General features: G+C 37.0%; 1 protein-coding gene across 1 annotated transcript in view; it reads right to left on the bottom strand.

The window, feature by feature from the left end:
* Positions 1 to 21,623, bottom strand: part of VPS13C (vacuolar protein sorting 13 homolog C) — a 183,005-nt gene extending 161,382 nt beyond the window's left edge. The window contains exons 1-5 of the mRNA XM_055537746.1: positions 21,102 to 21,623; positions 9,119 to 9,162; positions 8,402 to 8,444; positions 4,104 to 4,199; positions 1,585 to 1,686 (exon numbers count right to left, since the gene is read on the bottom strand). Of these exons, the coding sequence (XP_055393721.1) occupies positions 1,585 to 1,686; positions 4,104 to 4,199; positions 8,402 to 8,444; positions 9,119 to 9,162; positions 21,102 to 21,201 (385 nt within the window). The 5' untranslated portion in view covers positions 21,202 to 21,623. The remainder of the gene's footprint in view (positions 1 to 1,584; positions 1,687 to 4,103; positions 4,200 to 8,401; positions 8,445 to 9,118; positions 9,163 to 21,101) is intronic.
* Positions 21,624 to 24,438: the final 2,815 nt, after the last annotated feature.

Genomic DNA, 24,438 nt, shown 5'->3' with positions numbered 1-24,438 from the left:
TAAAACAGAGAGAGTATATACCATGCTTTCTCTTATAGTTCACTGGAAACACTAAAATATTTTGAAAGCAATCACAGTTATTTCTATTCCAAAAAAAAGAAAAAAATGAGTTTGGGGTTTGTTTCTCAAGAGGAAAAATATAAATTATATATATTATAAATTAAAAGTATATAATTACATGTAACAGCAATACATCCAACCATACATAAATATACCAACTGATGACTACATATAATTATATGCATGTGTATTAACAAACAGATTTAATCTGAACTGATTTAAGGAAGAAATTAAATTCTAGTGCTCTCTAAGCCTTTTTCCTCATTTTAATAAAACTATTTCTAATTAACCAATATTAAGTAAAAAGAAATATTCACACTGAATTGGCATAAAACAAAACCACGACCACTTTGCTTTGTTTGGCAGATAAAAGTGACAGAAATTAAGAAAACCGTTTTCATGGAAATACAGATCCTTAAGTTTCAGCAGAAATATAAGATATGGTTAAATATGAAAAGAGAAAGGAAAAAAATGTTTAGACTTTTAAGTTTTTCTACCATTAAAAACAGCCTCTGTATCTGAAATATTTTAGTACTTTTCTGTAAAAGAATCAGTAATTCTGAATAAGGGAAAAACACCCAGGGAAAAAAGAATTAGAATCTTTGACAAAGAATTTTAATAAACAAGCTATTTTTAAGAGAGATTTCTCTTGATTTAATTAAACATCAGCAGCTTAAGCATCTTATTATAATATCTAAAAATAATTTCTATCATTTCTAACATTGGCCATATCTTGTAAGAGAGACCAAAGAGAAATGCCTTAGGCATTTCTAGTACCATGGTCTTCCATCATAGAAATATATAAACATGCTACCAAATGATGCAAAAATGATGTAAAATGCTATTAATTCTCATACGCCAACCGGCAATCAGAGTATGATTTGCCTTGAAAGAGAAAAACAAACTTGGAAAGGCTTGGAAATGCCTTCAACTCACCATCCTACAGACTACTCGGTTTTATCCTATCCTTATTCTTGCTCCATAAACCAAATTAAAACAGTCACCAGATTTATTTTTAGATAAAAACAAAATATTAAAACGTTGAAATCTGAAAAACCAATTTTTAACAAATATCCTGTATAATATGAAAAGATATAGCAAGGAAAAGAATTACAGCACCATTTCCTCTAAACATTACTTCACTATATTAATATGCTGAACTTTATTATCTTTCAACAACACAGGTGAAAATGCAGACAAAGAAACCATTAACCTTTGGCAAAAACAAACAGGACTACAAGAACTCAAAGAATTTGGGAAGTCTCCATAAAGTAGCATAGTAGAAATGACTGGTTAAGAAAAGTAAGAAAATTTAACTGGCAGTGAGATAAAATAATCACAAAGGCAATGATTCCTAAATGTGTCATTAAAATCTTTACAATCAATATTATGAGATATAATATTAAAAGAAGATTCTTTGGAACAATAGCTTATGAAGGCCTATGAAAGAATCCTCTTTACAGAATGTTAAATATCTAAAACATAGGTATACGTACATTTTTCTGAAACATTAACATATTGTACCTTTCTCTGCTGCTTTTTGAAGGGCTTCTTCAATTCGGGATAACTCTCTCTGTTTAATATCTTGCAAGGATTTTTCTTCCTTTTCAGCATCATATTTAATACCTAAAATATATATATAGTTAATTCACACATCAAGAAAGGCAATAATAAATAAATAAGAAAAGTTCAGCCTCATTATAATATTGTGTGTATGTGTAACAGGTAATCGTTGTAGGCAAAAAACATTTATATTCTTTAGATTGGTTTTACAAAAAGTTTACATAAATGATTCCTATCTACTTACAAAGTTCACATCAAAAGGAAAAGGAAGGAAGGAAAGGAATTAAAGGGAGAAAGAATACAGGAAAAAGGATGATTGGGGGAAAGGGTGAATAGGAAGGTAAAAGGGAAAAACAAAGAGAAGGCAGAAAAAACATCAAAAAATTTCCAGTTATTATATCTGAGTGGTAAAATTTTGAGTAACTACAAAAAACATGTAATATCCAATATCAGCTGGTATCAATGTAAGATTGATTTAAAAAAAGACTTTGAGAAAGTAATTCAAGAATATGCATCAACAATCATAAAATACATAAAATCATATCCTTTTAATTTAGTAATCTCATTTCTGATCACATACCTAAGGAAAAAACACAAAATGAGAAAGATATCCATAAGGAGGATGAGTTTATAATGTTCACTGTAACAGCAAAAACCAGTTGGCAGTCCATAATAAAATATCATATAGCCTTTCAAAATTGTCACTATCACCATGGAAACTGTGGTTTTCATATTTCATCAAAAATAGCCCTTTTGCACTGTTGGTGGGAATGTAAACTGATACAGGCACTATGGAAGACACTATGGAGATGCCTCAAAAAAACTGGGAGTAGAACTACAATATAACTCAGCAATCCCACTACTTGGCATATACCCTGAGGAAACCAAAATTGAAAAAGGCACATGTACCCCAATGTTCACTACAGCACTATTTAGCTAGGACAGAGAAGCAACCTAGATGTCCATCATCAGATGAATGGATAAAGAAGCTATGGTATATAAATACAGTGGAATATTACTCGGCCATAAAAAGGAACACATTTGAGTTAGTTCTAATGAGATGGGTGAACCTAGAGCCTATTATACAGAGGGAAGTTAAGTCAGAAAGATAAAAACAAATATCTTATATTAATACATATATATGGAATCTAGAAAGATGGTACTGATGAACCTATTTTCAGAGCAACAATGGATATGCAGACATAGAAAACAGACCTATAGACACGGGTGGGGGAAAGCAGAGGGTGGGATAAATGGAGAGAGTAACATGGAAGCAGATACACTACCATGTGTAAAATAGATAACCAGTGGGAATTTGCTGTGTGACTCAGGGAACTCAAACCAGCACTCTGTAACAACCTAGAGGGGTGGGAGGTAGGAGAGAGGTTAAAAAGGAAGGGGACACACATATACCTATGGCTGACTCATCCTGATGTATGGCAGCAGCCAACACAACATTGTGAAGCAATTTTCCTTCAATTAAAAATAAGTTAAGTTTGGAAAAAATATATATACACATACTAAGCAAAGAAGCTGGATCCATGTTACATATATAATGTGATAAATGCTATGTTAAATCAAGCATGTATACAGTAAAGATTGGAAAACAAGGTATAAAAATAAAAAATATTTATGTTATGAAATCAATAGTACTTAATGGTTATAAGTTTTGCCCCAAATGAATACTTGGAATTCACTCAAAAATGTTGTACATCATATTTTAAGAAGATGCTAGTGGCATTGATTAAGAAAATCAGTAAGAGGATTAGGTTTAGAAAGAAAACATATGAAAATATTGACATTATGATCTCAACAGGGAATGTTGGTAGGAAAAAAATTAAAAAATAAATAAATAAAATAAAAACTGTCTTTTATGGTTGATAAAACAAGTAACTTTTCCCTAAAATATCTGAACTTTTCCTAACATTATATTGATCTCAAACTGAACAAAAATTAATAAAATTAATAGTGAAAGATACTACTTTGAAAAACATCACTACTTTAAAACATTCATTAAAAATTAAAATACTATAATGTATAATGAGAAAATTACCTACTTTATACATGCTTTTGAAAGAACATTCACTCAAAATCAGAAGCAACAAAATGGGAAAAAAAATTTCCAATCTGTAGATTAACATGACAGTACATTTTAAAAAATTTATTTACTTTCATTCTCAAAAGTAAATCTGTCTAATGCATCTCAACAGAAGACTTAGTTGTAAAATAATTATTCACAGAGAATATAATAAATTTCACAAATGGTTGAAATTACTCTTTCCAACAACAATATAAAATATTTTATATAAAATGTGGCTATGTATGTATATGTAAAATGCATGTATGTGTGTATATATATGAGTATGATTAGTTTATTTAAATTATGTTCTGTTTTACTAAACATATTAAAATATTTAACCAAAGTAACAATTTAATTTTACTGTGACTTTACTGAATGGTTATAACCTAAAATAACTTACTTGCTCCTGGGACAACAAGCAGGTATAATCCCTCTAGAGTTGCAACAACAGCTTCGCCATAAAGGTTCTTCCAAGGAATCTTCAAAGTTAATTTATCTAAACAAACATGATTTCAACTTTCTTATTTGGATGCTCAAGAAGATATACATTTCTCGCTTTCCATTAAGAGAAAAAGTATACAAAACCCTTCCGATATAGAGTATGAACATCGCTCAGAAAAAAAGAGTTTACTAACACAGTTTAAAACATCTTTTTCATATTATATTACTATTAGAAATAACTATTCACATTGTGCTTTATATTTTTCAAACTTTTTGATAACTATTATTTCATTTAGTATTCCCAAACTGTAAGAAAAATGAGGCAACTACTACTTTGGTTTTGAAAAAAGAAAACTCAGTCCCAGGCAGGTTTAATTATTTGCTTAAGTCCACTCAAGTCATCAATGGAACCAGAACTGATGGTCTAAATATGGTACATGCTGTTCTAGTCACACCTGCAACCTCATATCTACAGCATCAGTGTAAAAGAGTACCTGTTCAAGATCCCAGGAACTGAACCAGCAACACAGATTAGAGCACCAAAGGAAAAGACCTTTGACAGTATGCTAAATTGCTACAACTAGAAGAGGCCAACCCTAAAGGCAAGGTATACTGTTTTATGATTACCAGTATTATAAAGTGACAGGCAGGTCAGACTAGTTATATTCCAAATATCACATGAAAGGAAGAACACATCTTCTCTGTTAGAAATAATGGTATTAATATCAAGTCCTTCAGAGACTGGCCTACAGAAACTTTCTCACCCATAATGTAGATGAACTACCCTAAGTGTCACTAAGCCAAGTTTGGAGTTTTATGGGAAAAAGCTACGCAAAGCAGGAGAGAGAAGATAAAAAGGGCATATTTTCAGCTAAATTTGAAATGGGAAAAATCTATCTTTGGTATCTATCCACACTATTATTTCTCTACCCTCTTCCCAATCACTAGTATGCCCTCTTTTCAGGTCTCCAGGCAGCAAATGTCCCAGTCTGCCCTCAACTGTATCAGGGCGATTCTACCCAAACCTTTTTACCCCTACAGTTTTCCATGTTCCAAAATTAAATACCTTCTCTCATCACAATATAAAAAATAATGACCCTATAAAAGCTATAGTTCTCTCAGTACTGCTGATCAGATTCTTAAGACAAAAGAATCTGATTCAACTAAGTCATGCTAATATGTGAGTGACTAAACTACTTACACCATCAGAATTACTGGCACTTTTAAATCAAGATGCTGAAAGCTCAAAGAATTGTTGACCTGGATAAAAAGCTGAAGAAGAAATAAAATAATGTAATGTAAGGGAGGATATTTTGCTTCACCTGGATGGCTATGGAGGCAAGCCAGTTTTGGCTGGGAATCTCTTACCGAGATTAAAATCCAGAATTATTTCTCCATCTAGATTTTTACTTTTCTCTAGCTTGTAACCCTGATGAGATCCTTCAATGGTTCCTACATCAGAGGAGCCTAGAGGTAAGGGCAGTACACTTCTGGGTCATTTCTAAGTCTGTTGATTTTATAGTGAGCACCATCTATATTTATAATAGATAGTGTTTTATTTGTAATTATCTCATCAACTCCTAAAAATAGATTTAATTGCCTTCTTGGTGAGCATGAGATTGAAAAAGTGGGAAATGCTTCTTTAACATACCAAAAATAAATTATCTGTTCTCTAAGCCTTTTTTTCTCTCCTTTTACCATAACTCATTATCCTCCCATCCTTGACTATTCTGTATTCCACTGAAATTAAGTTCCACTGCCTTTCTTTTATAAATCAGGAAATTTTTAAAATTTTTAAGTAAAAGCAGTGTCCACAAACATATCTAGCTCTTAGAAAATCAAAATATCCTTGGTGTACTTAGCCACACTAACTCTACAGGTTAGGTACAATATTTAAGCTAACAGTAATTTAAAAACTGTTAATTTTAAGCTAACAGTAATATAAGTGCCTGATAAACCTCAAAACAGAGATACGTATAAAGAAAATATGCTTTGCATCCTTACATGCAAAGTGTCTCTCCTAACTCAGTGAGTAACCTGGAAGAAAGCCATTAAATTCTTATAATACTTTAAAAGCAAAGAAAATAAATTCGGAACCATAGAAAACCTCTTCCAAAATATAAATTTTGTTGTAATAATACAATGAATAACATGTAAGTTATTTAGGCAAATATAACTCACCCATTAACCTGGATATGAAGCTACAATATTTTGTCCTAATTATAGATCTCTCTAGTATCTTTGAGGACAAAGATACCATAGTTACCTTTGCTTCTCCCACAGCTATGTATCTTAGAGGTAAAAGATTGAGTTAATAACTATAACTTCACTGGAGGATTTCAATTAAGCATGCAGGGCTACAACAATACATCCACAATACTGCTAAACAAGGCTCTGTGTAATAGACAAACAAAAAATATAATTTTTTGCCCTAGCGATATTTTCAATCTAAAGGAGTATCTCCTCTTTCAAGAGGAAAAAAAAAAAAGAATTTACCTTAAAACGTTTTAACTTATATAAAAGGAACACATATTTATGAAGTAATGCAGATTCACAGAAGTATTCAAGTAATTACTAAAAAGATGCTACGACAGTAAAAGACAAAGCCTTCCCTGAATACAAAATAATGAATGAAGAAGGAAAGCCATGTGGTGAAGTAGCAGGGTGACAGGAATGAAAGGAAGGATTGGTGACATAAGTGAAAATTCTAAAGTAAGAGTAACTCATCTAGGGCTGTAATTTATAGCTTTTAAAAAGTAAAAACCATTTTGATATTTGGCAAATCTAATACAGTTATGTAAAGTTTAAAAATAAAATAAAATTAAAAAAAAAAAAAAAAAAAAAGTAAAAACCAGGCAGCATGGAGAGTTGAAAGGACCTGCTATATTAAATGGAGAAGGCAATGGCACCCCACTCCAGTACTCTTGCCTGGAAAATCCCATGGACGGAGGAGCCTAGTAGGCTGCAGTCCATGGGGTCGCAAAGAGTCAGACACGACTGAGCGACTTCACTTTCACTTTTCACTTTCATGCATTGGAGAAGGGAATGGCAACCCACTCCAGCGTTCTTGCCTGGAGAATCCCAGGGATGGGGGAGCCTGTTGGGCTGCCATCTACGGAGTCACACAGAGTCAGACACGACTGAAGCGACTTAGCAGCAGCAGCAATATTAAAATTCCTATTGAAAAATTTCTCCAACAAAGATGTATGCTTAGTTATGGATGATCTTAGTGTGAGAGTTTAGCTACACAGACTTTCAACTTAACAGAACATATCCTTTATACCGCATTGCTGCACAATATATCAAGTGAAATGGCTGAATAAAACATAAGGGAAATTAGCTATACTTAAATTCTCTTTAGTCAATCCTAAAGAAAATCAACCCTGACTATTCACTGAAAGGACTGATGCTGAAGCTGAAGCTCCAATACTTTGGCCACCTGATGCAAAGAGACAACTTGTTAGAAAAGACCCTGATGCTGGGAAAAATTGAAGGCAAAAGGAGAAGAGGGCGGCAGAGGATGAGATGGTTAGACAGCATCACCAACTCAACAGCCATGAGTCTGAGCACACTCTAACAGATAATGAAGCAAGGGAAGCTTGGGGTCCTGCAGTCTATGGGGTTGCAAAGAATTGGACACAACTCAGCAACTGAGTTCTGAGTAAGGCTTCCCTGGTGGCTCAGAGGTTAAAGTGTCTGCCACCAATGCGGGAGACCTGGGTTTGATTCCTGGGTCGGGAAGATCCCCTGGAGAAGGAAATGGCAACCCACTCCAGTATTCTTGCCTGGAGAATCCCATGGACAGAGGAGCCTGGTAGGCTATAGTCCACAGGTCACAAAGAGTAGGACACGACTGACCGTTTACTTTCACTTTTCACTTTCAGCAACTGAACAACAACAAATTCTCTTTACTAGAGTCTGCAAATTATACTGCTTTGAAATTAAAAAAAAAAAAATCTGCATATCAACTTTGAAAATGAAGACTTTTCTGTGGTGGAACCAAAGCCTGAAAAATATCACTGCAGTTCAAATATCCTTCTAATTTAAAAGGTAATTTTCTACACTTTGCTCAAAAACTTCCATACATATACTAGGTACAGTATACATTAGGCTCAGAACTCAGAATGCTCTAATCAACATAAGCCAAAAACCTATCACATTTTGTTCAAGCTAAGAAAGATGTCTGAGATTAAATAACAGGAAAAATAAAAAACTAAAAGGATGAAGAATAACTCAAATGAAGAGTGAAGTACTTACCAATTTGGCCAGCCTTGACTTTAAAAGGAACATCCAATTCACTCTTCAGAAGGAAGAAAAAGAAAAAAATTAAACAACATCTTAAACTATTAAGTGCCCCCAAATCATCTTTGTAATAATTATTTAAATACACGATCATCTCTAAGGAAAAATAAAGTTTTCACATCTGAGCAACTCATAAAGGATATGTTTCATAGGTGAAAAAATGTTTTTATTAACTTACAATTGACTTTTAAGAAAGTATTCATAAGAGAAGCAAAATATAAACAAGGACGATAGAAAAAAAGTTTATAGTTAAAGAACATTTCATTTTCCAAGAGATACTATTTCCATCATAAGGAAAAAAATTCTTTTTCTAAATCTTCAATCTCAGATTTTCCTAGAATAAATCACTAAACAAATAATCACTTCATCTGGTACCTGGTACCAAGTACCCAGCAACCAGGGTTTCAAAGAGCTTATCAAATTAACTGGGTAGTCAACATAGTAAAGAATCTGCCTGGAATACAGGAGATTCCGGGTTCAGTCTCTGGTTTGGGAAGATCCCCTGGAGAAGGGAATGGCTACCCATTCCAGCATCCTGGCCTAGAGAATTCCATGGACAGAAGAGCCTGGTGGGCAACAGTTTATGGTGTTGCAAAGAGTCAGACAGGACTGAGCAACTAACATTTTTACTTTCAACATAGTTTATATTAAAAAAAAAAAAAAAAAACTTACCAGAGCATTTTCTTTGATCTGTAGATTATCTAAGGCCACATTACCTTTAAAAAAAAAGGACAAAAATTATAAAGTTAATACACCAATTAGTATTAGTATATCCCGTCTTAATGCAGCACCAACACTATGCTAAATGCTAAGAAGTAAGCAAAGCAAACTTCAAAAATTTAAGAAGCTAAGGCACAAAAGAGTTGTTCTATATATACAAGAAGTATTAGTTATGGCATACTTTAGGTGAGCCCAATGCAAAAGAAATCATAAAATATTTAAACTGGCTAACATTTAAATAGACAATGAGAAAGAAACTGATGCCTTTCAGACTAAAGAACTCTAGAACTGAAAATATCTATATATCCATCATTTTGAATGATGAAGCCAAAACCTTAAAAGAAGGAAATAAAGAGGTTACTATTAAAACAGATCAATTATCCTGTAACCCAGGATCTTTTCCTTAATCATAGTGTCAGTGAATAATTTCTATAAGAATACAGTGCTGGTCTTTTAAAACTTCAAAGATCCTACTTCCCCAGTAATTGTTTATGGTTCTACTATTCTCTCCTTAGTCCAACTTTTTAAAAGTTTATTCATATATTAAGTTATAAAAACGAAAGCCATAATGACACTATTGCATGACTCAAATTTTAAACACTGCACCTATACGTTCATACAGAATAAGTAAATATTCTTGTTTACATAAAAATATAAGCCAAAAAAAGTTTTCATTTCATGTAAATTCTCTAAAGATTACTAAAATACAAGTTCCAACATGAAATACAAGTATAAATTATTCAATCATGCATTTTCTTAATCACTCATGACACATTTCTTTTTTGTTTTGTTTGTTTGTTTTTTTCAAAAAATACTATGCTTCCTATGCTCTCTCAAAACACTTCTCAATCAAGCAGTTTCTTCCTGGTGGTATTCTAAAGAGAATTAAAAAGTATATTCCTCTATTATGCCACTGTTAAGAGATTCGCTTTTCCCCAGATCTCAGATTTATTCAAGCAAACATTTATTAAGCACCTACTCCAAGTCATGTACTGGAAAGAGAGAGAACAACAACCCTGCTGGTGAGAAGTTCACAGCCTAGCAGAGGAGAGCAAATTTCTAAACTTTGGGAAATACTCTATTGACATCCCAACAGAATAGTACATAAGATGCAAGGGAGACTAAGAACTTCAGACAAAAGTTCAAGCTAGAAGACTGAAGGATATTTATTGGGTGGATAAGAAAAGAGAGCAAAGGGCTTCCCTGGTGGCTTCGCAGTAAAGAATCTGCCTGCCAATGCAGGAGACACAGGTTTGATTCCTGGGTCAGGAAGGTCCCCCAGAGTAGGAAAGAGCAATCCATTCCAGTATTCTTGCCTGGGAAATACCATGGACAGAGAAGCCTGGTGGGCTACAGTCCACCAGGCCGCATGAGTCGGACAGACACGACTTAACAACTAAACCACCACCACCAAGAAAAGAAGGCAACAGACATCTCGGAGTACGATGTAATTTAGAATGCACATGTGGTTTTTTGCAGGTGGATGTGAGGATGGGAGATAAAGCCAGAAAGGTCGACAGGAGCTAGGCTAACCAAGAGTCTTCGGAATGAAAAGTTCAGACTGGTCACAAGAGAGAGATGAAATATGTACAACGGGGATGACAAAATCTAAGCTAGAACCATTATTCTATTGTTCTAAGAAATGGATCTGTCCAAATAATTTAGCTAAAGATACTGCAATATTGGTTATAAAGCAGAAAGGACTGATGGGAGGGAGGGGAGATTGGGGGGAGGACCTAAAGAACTCCAAGTCCAAGAAGACAGCAAACATCATAATAACCTACAACAGAGCAACAAAATATAGACAGACATGGGAAACACACTCATAAAGCAGTGAGGTTTAAAATAATGGTAAAGAATGCCCAGCTTGATCTATATATTTAAAATTACATATATGCACATATACATAGATAACAAACAACTCTAACACTAGACACCATAATAATCAGAGCTGTTATTACCATATAATAAAGTTCATCTTCTTTATATATGCATATTGTAAATTTTCTATAATAAACTTAAAAGCTGCAAGAAAAGGAAAGTAGGAGGTAGAAGCCTCACAAATGGCAAGAAAATACTACAGCATAATAACAGGAGGAAAATTTCTACAATATACTGAAGAGAAATTAAAACCTGAAGTAGGCAATAACTTCAGGGTCAAAGAAACAGATGAAAAAGTTATTTTGGGGCTAGAACTGACAAGATGTCATCACTGACCAAACACATGAATAATATAGTAGTCATGGAAAACTGACATGTATTTTGAGAATTATGAAAAAAAATCTTTAAGAAGTATTATATGCATAAAAATTACATAAAGTGGGAGAACATTCCTGGACTTAATTCTGTCAGATGACGAATTACAAAAAATTACAATTGGGAATTCTATTTGAGTCAAAAGAAGTAATGCGCACAGAAGCTAGTACACATGTGAAGCCGTACACACCAGTTTAACAAGACCTAACACCATGGGGTAGCACAGAGTTGGACACGACTGAGCGACTTCACTTTCAATTTTCACTTTCATGCACTGGAGAAGGAAATGGCAACCCACTCCAGTGTTCTAGCCTGGAGAATCCCAGGGACGGGGGAGCCTGGTGGGCTGCCGTCTATGGGGTCGCACAGAGTCGGACACGACTGAAGTGACTTAGCAGCAGCAACACCTCTAGGGTGTTGCTCATGAATTTTGCTTGTTCTTCCCCTTGATTTTCAACTAGAGAGTCAAGGGTCACCAGGAATGTTCTCAAGTAACCTGCAGTAGATATGAAGCATTTTCTAACAATTGTTAAAGCACTAACATATGTAAAAATAAAAGTGCTCTCATAAAAAGCACACTTTCTACCACAGTGGCACTGTGGTTCTTTAATGAAGTGATAGATGCTATTTAAGATGTGAAATAGTAAAGCTACCAATATGGCTAACAGAGCTGAACAAGTACATTTAGAAAGGCAGATTAGAGAAAGGTAATAGTGTTTATTGCTGGGAGGCAGAATTAAGGATTTATTAATTCATGTTCCTCAGTATTTTCTAGTTTTTACAATAAACAGATATTACTTTTATGTTAATATTATTAAATTACAATATGAAATGGGGAAACAAGGTAAACTCTAATGTCAATATGACCTTAATATGTTTTATCTAAATTCCTCATATTTACTATTTACTATCTACAGAAACATTAAAAAAAAAAAGATCTATGTCTACTACTTAAGAGTCTAGCAATCAAATGCATACTTCCTCTCTGGAAAAAATGTAAATGTTATCTAACAAATAGTAACCATAACAGTGATAATAAGAATGATATATTCTATAAATTATTTGCACTGAAGGAGGAGTCACTACTCCTAACACAAAGAAAAGGGGAGGAACAGCAGCGCATTTCTGATTAACACCAGGGTGAAAGTGCATTCATTCATTCACCCGGTAGATGAGCGCCTTATCTAAATAAGGCACTGTGCTCTTAGTGTACTCTCCCACTAAAATGCATGCTTTTCTGCAGATACAGAATATCAGCCTCTTTGTACTTAACTGACTGCTGAAGCAAAAGTTAAGATTTAGTTTTCCATCTCTATTCAAGATAATATAATTCTATACACATGCAAGGAACTTTAATAGCTATAATCAGATCACCCAGGGGTAACAGCACAGAGGTCATAGGAAATTCCTGAAAACCAAGAGGAAGGGTAAATATTTGTGTCTAATCTTTAACAATCCCCCCCCCCCAAAAAAAAAGGGAGGAAAGAAAGACTAATAATTGGAGATGGATAAACTTAACTCTGCCAGCGAGGAAAGCACTAAAGCCAATCTCACAATCAAGTGTGTCTAAGCCCACAAATTTCTAAGGAGACCAAGGTGAGAAAGAAGAAAAGAGGCTCTGTGAAGTGATTTCCTTCTATGATGGACTGCCAAGTCTGAAGGATGACAGCAAAAGTTAGTCTGGCTTCAGAAGACAAGGTTTCTGATTTTGATCCTATATGATGAAAGTAAATGACGGCCCACCAGCTAGCTACCCAGGCCTCTCAATGCACTATATGATGAAAGAAATGAAAGTAAATCATGAGTAAACAAATATATGTGACTAGAGTGTCACATATAAACTTTCAAAGCTAATCTTGAAGGATATTTTAAAGAAGCATCTTAAAAGAGTAAATCCTCAAAATTTAATAATCTTTATGAATGAACCAGAGGAGGGAAATGAAAGTAAATCCATTAAATTAGCAAATGAAACCAAGGAGGCAGAGTTGGAGCCAGCTCAGAAAAATTTCAAAAGAAAAAGAAAAGACCGCTAAATTATACAAAATAACAAAGTTGGTACATTTGTGAATAAAAATCAAATGCCACTGATACAATGTGGAACAAGTCTGCCTCAGTCCAAGAATAGCTTTTAAAACACATAATGGCCTACAGAATAAATGTAAGAAATTCAGTGCTGATGTTAAATACCTCCAGTCTGAAATAATCTGAACTTTCACAGAAGTTTCACTACACTATTCTTATGGCACTTAACACTCAGGTATATAAATCCCCCACCTAACTTCAAACTCATTAATTCTCCTCATAGAAGGCACTCAGAAAACACTGACTCAGTTAATTAGAATGCTTGTGTGTGTTTTAGTCGCGCAGTTGTGTCCGACCTTTGCAGCCCCATGGACTGTAGCCCACCAGGCTCCTCGGTCCATGGGATTTCTCAGGCAAGAACACGAGTGGGTTGCCATTTGTACTGAAATAGAAATGACGACATTAAGAACATAAATCTTTCTACGTTATTGATAGAAAACACTCTCAGATCTACTACATTACTTGATCCTCACAGCCTCCTGGGTGTAAAAGGAGGCAGGATGTAAAAAAAAAATCAGGGTTTAGAGGTTAAATGATTGGCCTAAGAACACTATGTGAACATAGTAACTGGTGCAGCCAGGGCTCAAATCTCCTGATGCCCATGCTATATTAAAAACATTACACTATCTTCCAAAGAGCACAGATAGGTTAGAGAATCTGATAATTCTATCCTCCTTGGGGGGAAAAAAAAAAAAAAAAGCCATATAAGAACTGGACCCTGCGTTGAGAGGTCTGGACAGCTGGTGGGCCATTTTTGGTTTTTGCTTTTTAAAAGAATTTCTTTAGAAACCCAAAACCAAAAAGGGTAACTAAAATCAGTATTACTAGCAAAGACATAACCAGAAAGGAAAGTCAAGCTTTATGTTAAGAAAAAGAAATGTGTCTCCATGGGAAACACAGAAGCAGGAGATAGCATTGCAAAGGGTCATTTTAGTACTTTTTAAAAATCTACATTTTTCTAAAAACAAAAGAAACTCATAAGTTATGATTTAGAACTTTTTAGGATCATGAAGACCTTAAAACCTAATCTGCTTTCACTTTATACATGAAGAAATCTTTTAAAGAGACTGGGTGGTTTATGCAAGGTTATACAATTAATATGTAGTAGCTCCCCAGGCGGAGAAGGCAATGGCACCCCACTCCAGTACTCTTGCCTGGAAAATCCCATGGACAGAGGAGCCTGGGAGGCTGCAGTCCATGGGGTCGCAAAGAGTCAGACACGACTGAGCGACTTCACTTTCAATTTTCACTTTCATGCATTGGAGAAGGAAATGGCAACCCACTCCAGTGTTCTTGCCTGGAGAATCCCAGGGATGGGGGAGCCTAGTGGGCTGCCGTCTATGGGGTCGTACAGAGTTGGACATGACTGAAGCGACTTAGCAGCAGCAGCAGCAGCAGCTTCCCAGGTGGCTCAGAGGTAAAGAACCTGCCCACCAATGCAGGCGATGCCTGCCAAGCAGGAACTGCAGGTTCAATCCCTGGGTCAGGAAGATCCCCTGAAAAGGAAATGGCAACCCACTCCAATATTCTTGCCTGGGAAATACCATGGACAGAGGAGCCTGGCAGGCTACAGTCCAAGGGGTGGCAAAGAGTCACATGACTTAGTAACTAAACAGCAACAGCAGTAGTGCTCAGAATAGAACCTATGTCTCCCGACTCCCTGGTCAGTGTTCTTAATATAAAACACACAGACAAATACAAAACTGGGATTAAAAACAAAAATCAACCAATAAACAAAAATGCCCTCATCCAGGGAACTAGCTTTGCATATTATAAAATGGTGAAAAAAGAATATGTGGTGCTATGCACTTTTTATTTAAGATTTCCTTTGCTTATCTGTAACATAAATACTCATTATTTATTTCAAAGGATATATAAATATTCAAACACATTCATTTCCCAAGGACGTGAGCTAAAGTAAGTGCAAGTGTTAGTCACTCATTCGTGTCCAACTCTTTACGATCACATGGCTCCTCTATCCATGGAATTCTCCAGGCAAGAATACTGAAATGGGTAGCCATTCCCTTCTCGAGGAGATCTTCCCGACCCAGGGATCAAACTTGGGTCTTCTGCATTGCAGGTAGACTCTTTACCATCTGAGCCACCAGGGAAGCCCTAAGCTAAAGTAAATGAATGAACATTTCTAAAATAAATCAAATTATTTTGATAACTATTGCTTTAGTAAAAATACTTAATAAAGTATTATATCAACTCATTTCAGTTGAATCCAGCTATTTAACCCAAATTACCTCATCTAGAGTCCTTTTAATAGGAGTTCACAGTAACTTTGTCTTGGGAGGGGAAGCTGGGGGAAGGAGGAGAAACAACTGACTCTCACTCTTCCATTTTCCTATCGAAACAGGAAGTCTCAGCAAAGAAAGCTGGAAAGCTGCCATGTCACCACTGAACTTTCTCCGTTTCAAATACATTTCAGGGCTCTCGTAAGAGTAAGTAGTGTGGCAGAGCCCCTTCGCAGAATGGTTACCCAAGTACCAACTTCCAGCTCTATTTGTAGAAAGGAGTGGTTTTAATTTATCATACTATTCAAATTTGTGGAAAGTTGTTTTTAATAAAATTTTAAAGCATTGTTTTAAATAATAATATTTAAATACCTAAGTATGTCACGATATTGAACTTTTTTGTTTACATGTGACAGGACAAGCTAATGAGAAGTGTGGCTTTCACTAGGCTAAGTGTTGGCTGGGAGGAGAGAAATAAAAAAAATTCCTGAACAGGTTTAGAAATACTTAGATATTGCTATGTTTTATGGATTAAGGTTAGAAAAGAGCAAAGAGGCCTGTTTTTTCAAGCTGCCCTTCAGCTACCTGTTAAGACAATGTAATATATAGATTTGGATTTGCAAATATCAGCATGAGGCTGGAACTTCATTCTTCCTGTCATACTTCATGACTGTGAATCTGCTCACCAGTAGTGAGTGAAGAACAAAAAGGTAAACATGATTTGACTATCATTTCTCTCCATGAATGCAGAGCAAGTGGGAGTACTTAATGAATGAGTACACATGGATCTGGCCTTGTTCAAGTCACGAAAGTTCAACGCCGGAAGAAACGACCTTGCCTCGCCTTCTCATTTACAGATAAGAAGCTAGTAGTCACTGGGCAGTGACTTGCTAAAAACCAGTGAACCAGGCAGTACTGGACATGTAATTAGATCCCACATTTCCTTCTCCCTTATGCTGCTCAGCTCAGAACATCTGGCAGCTGACGGGAAAGTGTCAAGGGCAGAGTGAAGGACAATAGAGTAATCAGAGTTAAAACTCTGAGGGTACTCCACCTGGCTCCTACTCCTACTGGTGGCCAGCAGGTCACCACAGCCATCTCCTACATCCAAATCTTCACAGCCTCTGTGTATATTCTACCTATCAAATGGAAGCAAGAGCAGCAGAATTCTGAATGGAGATTTTCTGATGACTTTTCATGGCAAGTCACCTTGAAAAATCAAACTGAAAAAGGTTCTACATTGCCACAATCTTGTCTAAACCAAACTGCAAAAGATCTGGTGTTTCAACATACCTTTTCAAATATGTTACTCTTAAAACAATTAAATTCTGGACATGCCTCAAATAGCTAAAGGCTGTGCAACTTATCTCCTGGTACCAGTTTATGGGTAACAAAACCTAGACAAACCTTCCCACGTACATAGGCAGCAACATGCCCACCAGGCACTTTTCTGAACCTTTGAAAATCGGACTTACAAAATACCTGGCAGGTGGTATAAGTACTCTAAGTGTAAACTCAAATGGAAATAGTTTTTTTTTTCTTTTAAGAACAATCTTTGGAAATGTGGTATTAGCTCTCTACACAAAATTATTACACTGAAGAATGTGAAAACCTTAGAGGTCATACTTATGAAAATATAGCCTTAGCTCATTTTACTGCACTTTACTGAGCTTCACAGATACTGTTTTTTACAAATTTTTTACAAATTGAAGGTTGTGGCAACCCTGTCAAGCAAGCCTACTGGTGCCATTTTTCCAACAGTATTTACTCACTTCATGTCTCTGCGTCACATTTTGGTAATTCTTGCAATATATCAAATTTTTCATTATTATTATATTTGCTATAGTGATCAGTGATTTTTGATGTACCTACTGCAAAAAAGATCATGACTCACTGAAGGCTCAGATAATGGGTAGCATTTTTTAGCAATAAAGTATTTTAAATTAAGTATGTACATTTTTTGACATAATGCTATTGTACACTTCAAAGACTACTAATATATGTTCCAAACATTAACGTTAATAAGCACTAGAAAACCAGCAAGTTCATGTGACTTGCTTTATTTGGATATTCACTTTATTGCAGTGGTCTGGAACCAAACTCTCAATATTTCTCAAGGTATTCGTATAAAATAAAACAGCAGGCTGGTTTCCATCATTCGGCTAGGTTTGTGTATCATCACCATTACTATCAGTATTAACAATTTAACAATTATAATCACAAAAACTTTTCACATGATTTACCTTACAAATAGTGTTATTTCCCCATTTTAAAAGGGAGATAAGGAAACTAAGGCTTAAAGAATTAAAATGTTTCTCCTATATCCCACAGCCAGTAAATAAGTTTTCATTTTTCTACCACAGCAATAATTTTTTAAAAATCATTATGTGTAAATCACTTTTAAAAATACAGAGGAACTGTTGGGCATTTAAAAAAAAATCTTTATAAGAATAAAAACAGAAGGAGATGACAAAGCCTTTATGTGTGTGTGTGTTGCAATTTAAGGCAATATTCACAATAAACTTTCAGATTCTAGGCCTTCCAATAATTCTCCCCATCTTTCTCACTCTAATTTTTTGTTTCTTGTGGATTTCATTGGGAAGGCCTATATATGTATGAATATATGCACAGAAAATTTTTCAAATTATATCAACACACCATTTTGATTTCTAAAACTCTTTCCTAATACCATCCAAGCAAAGATTATGCATTTTTACTGACATGCTACCAAGTCACTTCTTAAAACTTCTGTTTCTTTCTTAAGTTAAAAATTTCATGAAGCATATAATTCCTCTAAATACCTTTTAATTTTCTACTACAACCTATTCAGCACCAGAAGGTCTACTTATAAATGCAAAATACAATCTCAATATTCCCCTTAGACTAGGGTTTCTCAACCAACATTTTGGGCTGAGTACTAGAGTCCATGGGGTCACAAAGTGTCGGATATGACTTAGCCACTAAACAACAACAACTTTTTGCTGTGGGGAGCTGTCCTGAGCATTGTAGAACATAACAGTCTTTAGAGGTTCACCCAGGAAATACCAAAAGTACACATCTCCCCACAGCATGACAATCAAAAGTGTCTCAAATATGCAAATATTCTCTTGGAAGCAAAGTCATTCCTGGTTGAAAACCATTGCCATAGATTAGTCAAAGAGGTATCAATTTATCCCTTGTTTGGAAAGAATAGTAGATCAGCTGTGTGAAATGTTTGCAGATGGAATTCTTCCCTTTCTCAACATATGAAAATTTAAGAAAAAAACTAAAAGGTCAAACTCTGTGACTCATAAACCTTATCTGCTAAACCAAACAGTTTTCAAGTAATTATTATATAAAATTTTAAATTTTTTATAAAGCTTGTCTATGTTAAAGATGTCATAAATATCAGCTGTTTTCTTAATAATAACTTAATAATCTCATTTGTTTTACCATAAAAAGTGTAAGATAAATTTATTCAAAGAACAGAAATCACCAGCTCACAGTTTTGCCTATTTTAATGAGAGAATTAGCGTTATAAACAAAATATTTGAGCAATAGCTGTAAAAGCTCATAACATTGCTTTCTTTATGCTTATCACAAAAACAAAAGGCAGCAAAACTTTATACAAGTTTAGCTGTGGTCTGATAAACCTGAATGGACTTCCATCAGGGGCATTTCCTAAAAGAAATGGGTTTATTTGCTCAGGGCCTATTATAAAGTTGACACTGGCCATATGCATAACGCACAAGTACCAAGTCACTTCAGTTGTGTCTGACTCTGTGTGACTCTATGGACTGTAGCCTGCAAGGCTCCTCTGTCCATGGGGCTCTCCAGGCAAGAATACTGGAGCGGATAGCCATTCCTTTCTCCAAGGGATCTTTCCCACCCAGGGATGGAACCTGGGTCTCCCACATCGTAGGCCAACTCTTTACCATCTGAGCCACCATGGAAGCTCAAAAAGAAATGGAATAAATTCTAATGGTATATTTTATTTAACCCAATATATTCAAACATTATTTCACCACGTGATCAATATAAAAAACTGCTGAGATATTACACTTCCTCCTACTGAGTATTTTCAAAACTTGCTGTGTACTTTATACATATGGCACAATTTATTTTGCACTAACTACACTGCAAATGTTCTTATAGTGGCTATATTATAGGACAGCTACAACAACTTGCTGACTGAATTAAAAGCAGTTACATCCATTTGGCATCACCGACTCAATGGACATGAGTTTGAGTAAACTCTGGGAGTTGGTGATGGACAGGGAGGCCTGACGTGCAGTCCAGGGGGTCGCAAAAAGTCGGACATGACTGAGCGACTGAACCAAACATCCATTTGAGTACTACTTCAGATTTCCCTTCAAAGCTGACAAAATTCCCAAAACTCTTCTGTAGAGTGAGGAAGTATCCCCAGGGTCCCCAGAGCTTTTCAGGTAAATGGTGCAAATAAGCTTTCTGAAGATGGAGAAGCACACTACAGTCTACTTCTATACACAACCTCTAGGATAGAAGCGTTGGTGTCAGTTCTTCAGTGTGCAACCGGTTCAGTTCAGTCGCTCAGTCGTGTCCGACTTTTTGCGACCCCATGGAACCGCAGCGCGCCAGGCCTCCCCATCCATCACCAACTCCCGGAGTCACCTAATTAATGATGATGTAGCTCGTGGCTTGAATTTCTCTCTGCTGCTCCAAAACAAAACTGAAACTCTTCTTATTAAGAGGAAAATCAATCCTAAGGGAAGTAGTCACTTTCTCAGTAGCTGAGAGTATTATGAGTTAAGAATCTCTACCGAAGAGCCTTTCCTAATGATCTTCCCCTACTTGCCAATCGTTTCCCAAACCCTTTAGGGAAAAGCCAGTTCCTGACAGCTATCAACTGCCAGAAAAGATAACCGCGAAACACAATTTCCTGTTTCTCCTTCCTTGATGCCACTTGGGCGTGTGTGACCACGCAGCCAGCCTCGCTCCACCTGGAGTGAGAACAGGAACGGTTCTGTGGAGTCGAAGGGGCCAGGCCGAGGGCAGGCAGAGGTCCCCCAAGGTGGGCAGATGGGACCGGGCAGGGACTTCGGACTCAGGGACATGAAAGCTGGGAATCTCCGAGAGACGGGCGCGATCCAACCGCCCCTCTCCAGCCCCTGAGAGCACCCAGGACCCCGTGGCAGTGGAGGCGGGCACAGGCCTCCCCACGCCCTGCACCTGCGGCCCAGGGAGGGGGCCCCATCGAGGGCCCTCCCCGGAGGCGGAGCCTCAGACGGCAAAAGGAACTCGGCCGGGGCTGAAGCCGGGAGGGGAGCAGGCTGCGGCTGGGGCCCCATGGCCAGCGTCTGCAACCCCCCAGCAACCCGCGGCCGCGCCCTCTCGCTTACCGCCCCAGATCCCCAGCTTCAGCTGGGACTTGTTCAGGTTCTCCACATAGTCCCCCAGGAAGCGGTTCAGCAGGTCCGCGACCACCGACTCCAGCACCATGGTGGGACCCAGGCACAGCAGAGGGAGGAGCCGGAACCGACCGGCGCAGCTGAGGGCGGCGACCAGCGCTGCTAATGACAGCCCCCCCGGGCGCCGACCCGCCCCCGCGCCGCGCTGCGCCGCGCAGCACCGCGCGTGACTGGGCTATGCGCAGGCGCGCCACAGCCGCCGCCGCCGCCGCTGTTGTTGCTGCTGCTGGTTCTGCTCATGCCACCTCCCGGAGCTGGAGCTTCGTGGGCGCGTCGCAAACTCGTGACCCCCCTGGCCGCAGGCCGCCAGGGCACCTGACAGCGGGCGGAGCGGCGGAGAAGCTGCTTTGGGGCTTGCCTCAGCGGGCAGCACCAGAGGAAAGAGATGTTAGAGAAGGGAGGCAGGAGTAACTGAGCACGGGTACATCTTTGATGGTCTCTCTGCTTCCTCTGAGTCGCCTTCTTTTGACTTGAGGGCCGTAGGGCTCCGTCGTCCGGGTGGGAAGCAGCTGTGCGGCGCCGGAGCCGACCGAATGGCTACCCGGCGCTTCCCAGGCCTCCAGTCCACACTGGGCAGCCTCATAAGTAACCATCCGTTCAGGAGGGGAAAATAGGAGACCCTGCACCCTCGTTCTGCTACACATCAGCCGCACCTGGCACTAGCTCTCTGCCTCCTTTTGCTTCCCGAAAACACACTTCAGTAATTTGCAAGTGGGAGGAGGGGAAACAGAACCGCATCATAAGATGGCAGAATGGGAGCTCAGTATGCATTTCGTTAACTCGTTCTTTTACTCCCTTCTGTGCCGGATTAGCTCTTAGTTAATTCAGGAGTCACTTCTTAATTACATACTAAGTTAAGGAAATAAAGAACAAAACGACGTAGTACTTGCCTTTTTTTCCCCTTTAAGTGTAGGTTAGCTGTTAACTTCATCTCTTTTAATCATTGAACTATTTCTGGTGTGCCAAGACTTTTTGAAAGTGAGGCTTTTATAATTCAAGGACTTTTAGTAAAATTTAGCCATTCGTTGACAAACCAATTCTCTTAAGAGAACAGGACATTTTTTAAAATTTATGAAAAAATACTGTTGAGATAGTTTGCAAACATAAACCTGATAATGAGATTATTTGTGGTCACATGTTTATTAAATGCTTCGCTGCACATGTCTGAAAAACTATGTGTGAATTGCTCTTAAACAACTTCTATGGACATTGTGTAACCCCCAGATTCAAATGTTGAAATTCTTTTTATTTAACTGAAGGAGAATTGCTTTACAGAATTTTGTTGTTTTTCTGTCAAACATCAACATGCAAATGTTGAAATTCTAACCTCTACTGTCAGAGTATTAGGAAGTGGGGCGTTTGGGAGGTAATTAGGTCATTAGGTAATTAAGTAGAGCCCTCATGGATGGGATTAGTACCCCTATGAAAGAGAACCCAGAGAGTTCCCTCACCCCTTCTGCCATGTGAAGATACAGCAAGAAGACTGACATCTATGAACCAGGAAGTAGGGCCTCACTAGACTGAATCAACTGGCACCCTGATCTTGAACTTCCTAACTTCAAGAACTGTGAAAATTGTATTATTTTTGAACCACCCAGCATGTTGTATTCTGTAATAGCAGCCTGAACAGACGAATAAGAGGATCAAAAAGAAAAATCATTCCTTAAATACAAAGTTCACTGGAGAAAAAAGTCAAAATATCTAGAATTGGTGTTATATAAAATGGATGTAAAAGAAAAGAATTCACACTAAGCAGTACTAATGCTATCAGTAACCACCTTCATCCCTCACTCCAGCCCACAGAAAATAAAACATTAACCGTTTGTTTTTCCTAGCTTAGTCACCCTGACAAAATACCTAGGATGTATTTTGAAGCACTTCATACTTCATTCCTTTACCATCCACAACCAATTAACAGCCAAACATGTCTCTTCTGCTTTTGCATATTTCCTAAATTCTCTTTATATCTCATCCAAACTACACAATCACCTGCTAACCTGTGCCAAACTTGTTTTTAATCTGCTCCCAACCACCCCTCTCCCCTTGTACATGCACACCAACTATGCACTAAACAGAATGAAAAAAAAAGATGTATAGATAGATCTGTACAGATATCCATACATTGTTACTGAAATAGGCGTGCACCAGAAAAAGTTGAGAAACCAAAAAATGCAAGGATATATGAATAACTGTGCAAGAGGATAAAAGAGATGTCACAAGCCGAAAAGTGTGGTCAAGGAAATGGAACAGAAGGGGAGATTTGCTGGGAGAAGTGGGCAATACTAATCCTTGCGTAACAATAACTTCTTATACTTTTATGGTACTTTACACTTTTGAAAGAATGTAACATAATGCATATGCCTACCTTCATAAGCATGATTCCATTTTATTAATACTTCTGCAGCTGTACCTCATGAGCTATCATTTCAGTATTATGCCAAGGTATACATTTTCAAGTAATCCTCACAAAAGATCTGCGAGACAAGTAATGCAGATAGATAATAGTACTGTCTTCATTTATAGGAAAATTAAAGTCAGTGATTTATGTAAAATTAAATGATTTACATAAAACTACACAGCAGGTATTTCTTTCCTTAGCTCCCTGAGTACTGCCACTTTTTCTCTTTTAATAAGTAGAGTCAAATCACCACTAGGCTAGTAATAATTCTCAGAGATCTTGTTTTGAAAGGGTACTGACAGAATGGAAAATCTCAGAATAGAAAAATTCAGCTCAAAATTGTCAGTACAAATGATGCTATTACCATATAGGATAAAAAGCTTTTAAGTTTTAATATTTTACTTTTTAAGTATATTTTGAGGAATTGGTTATTATGTGCACAGAGTAATGCTCCAAATTTCATATACTTGTTGAAAAAATCCTAATCCAAAACAAACCATAACTAATGAAAGAAGCATCATTCGCCCTGTAACACACTATACCAAAAGGAATTTGGACACACAGGTTAACTAAAAAACATAAGCATTCTATTAATTATAGCTCTTATCCGGCTTCAGAACAATGAGAAGTTTAACAAAGGCAATCAAAAGCTAGGGGGGGATTGAGCAATAAAAACTGATGAGCAAAATATTTTTATATTTTTTTTAAAAGTCAAAATCAGGGACACTTTAGAAATTGATGACTTTTGCTTTAAGACTGAAAACTAAGAAATTGTAGTGTCACACTACTACCTCCTACCCACACCCCATTCCTCCTAGTCCTCGACTTTGTTTAGAAAAACAAAGGGATTTGGCGGAAAGGAAATGGAGG

Source organism: Bubalus kerabau, chromosome 10 (genome assembly GCF_029407905.1).
Source record: "Bubalus kerabau isolate K-KA32 ecotype Philippines breed swamp buffalo chromosome 10, PCC_UOA_SB_1v2, whole genome shotgun sequence".
Lineage (NCBI taxonomy): Eukaryota > Metazoa > Chordata > Mammalia > Artiodactyla > Bovidae > Bubalus > Bubalus kerabau.
This window is presented reverse-complemented; position numbering and strand designations above follow the sequence as displayed.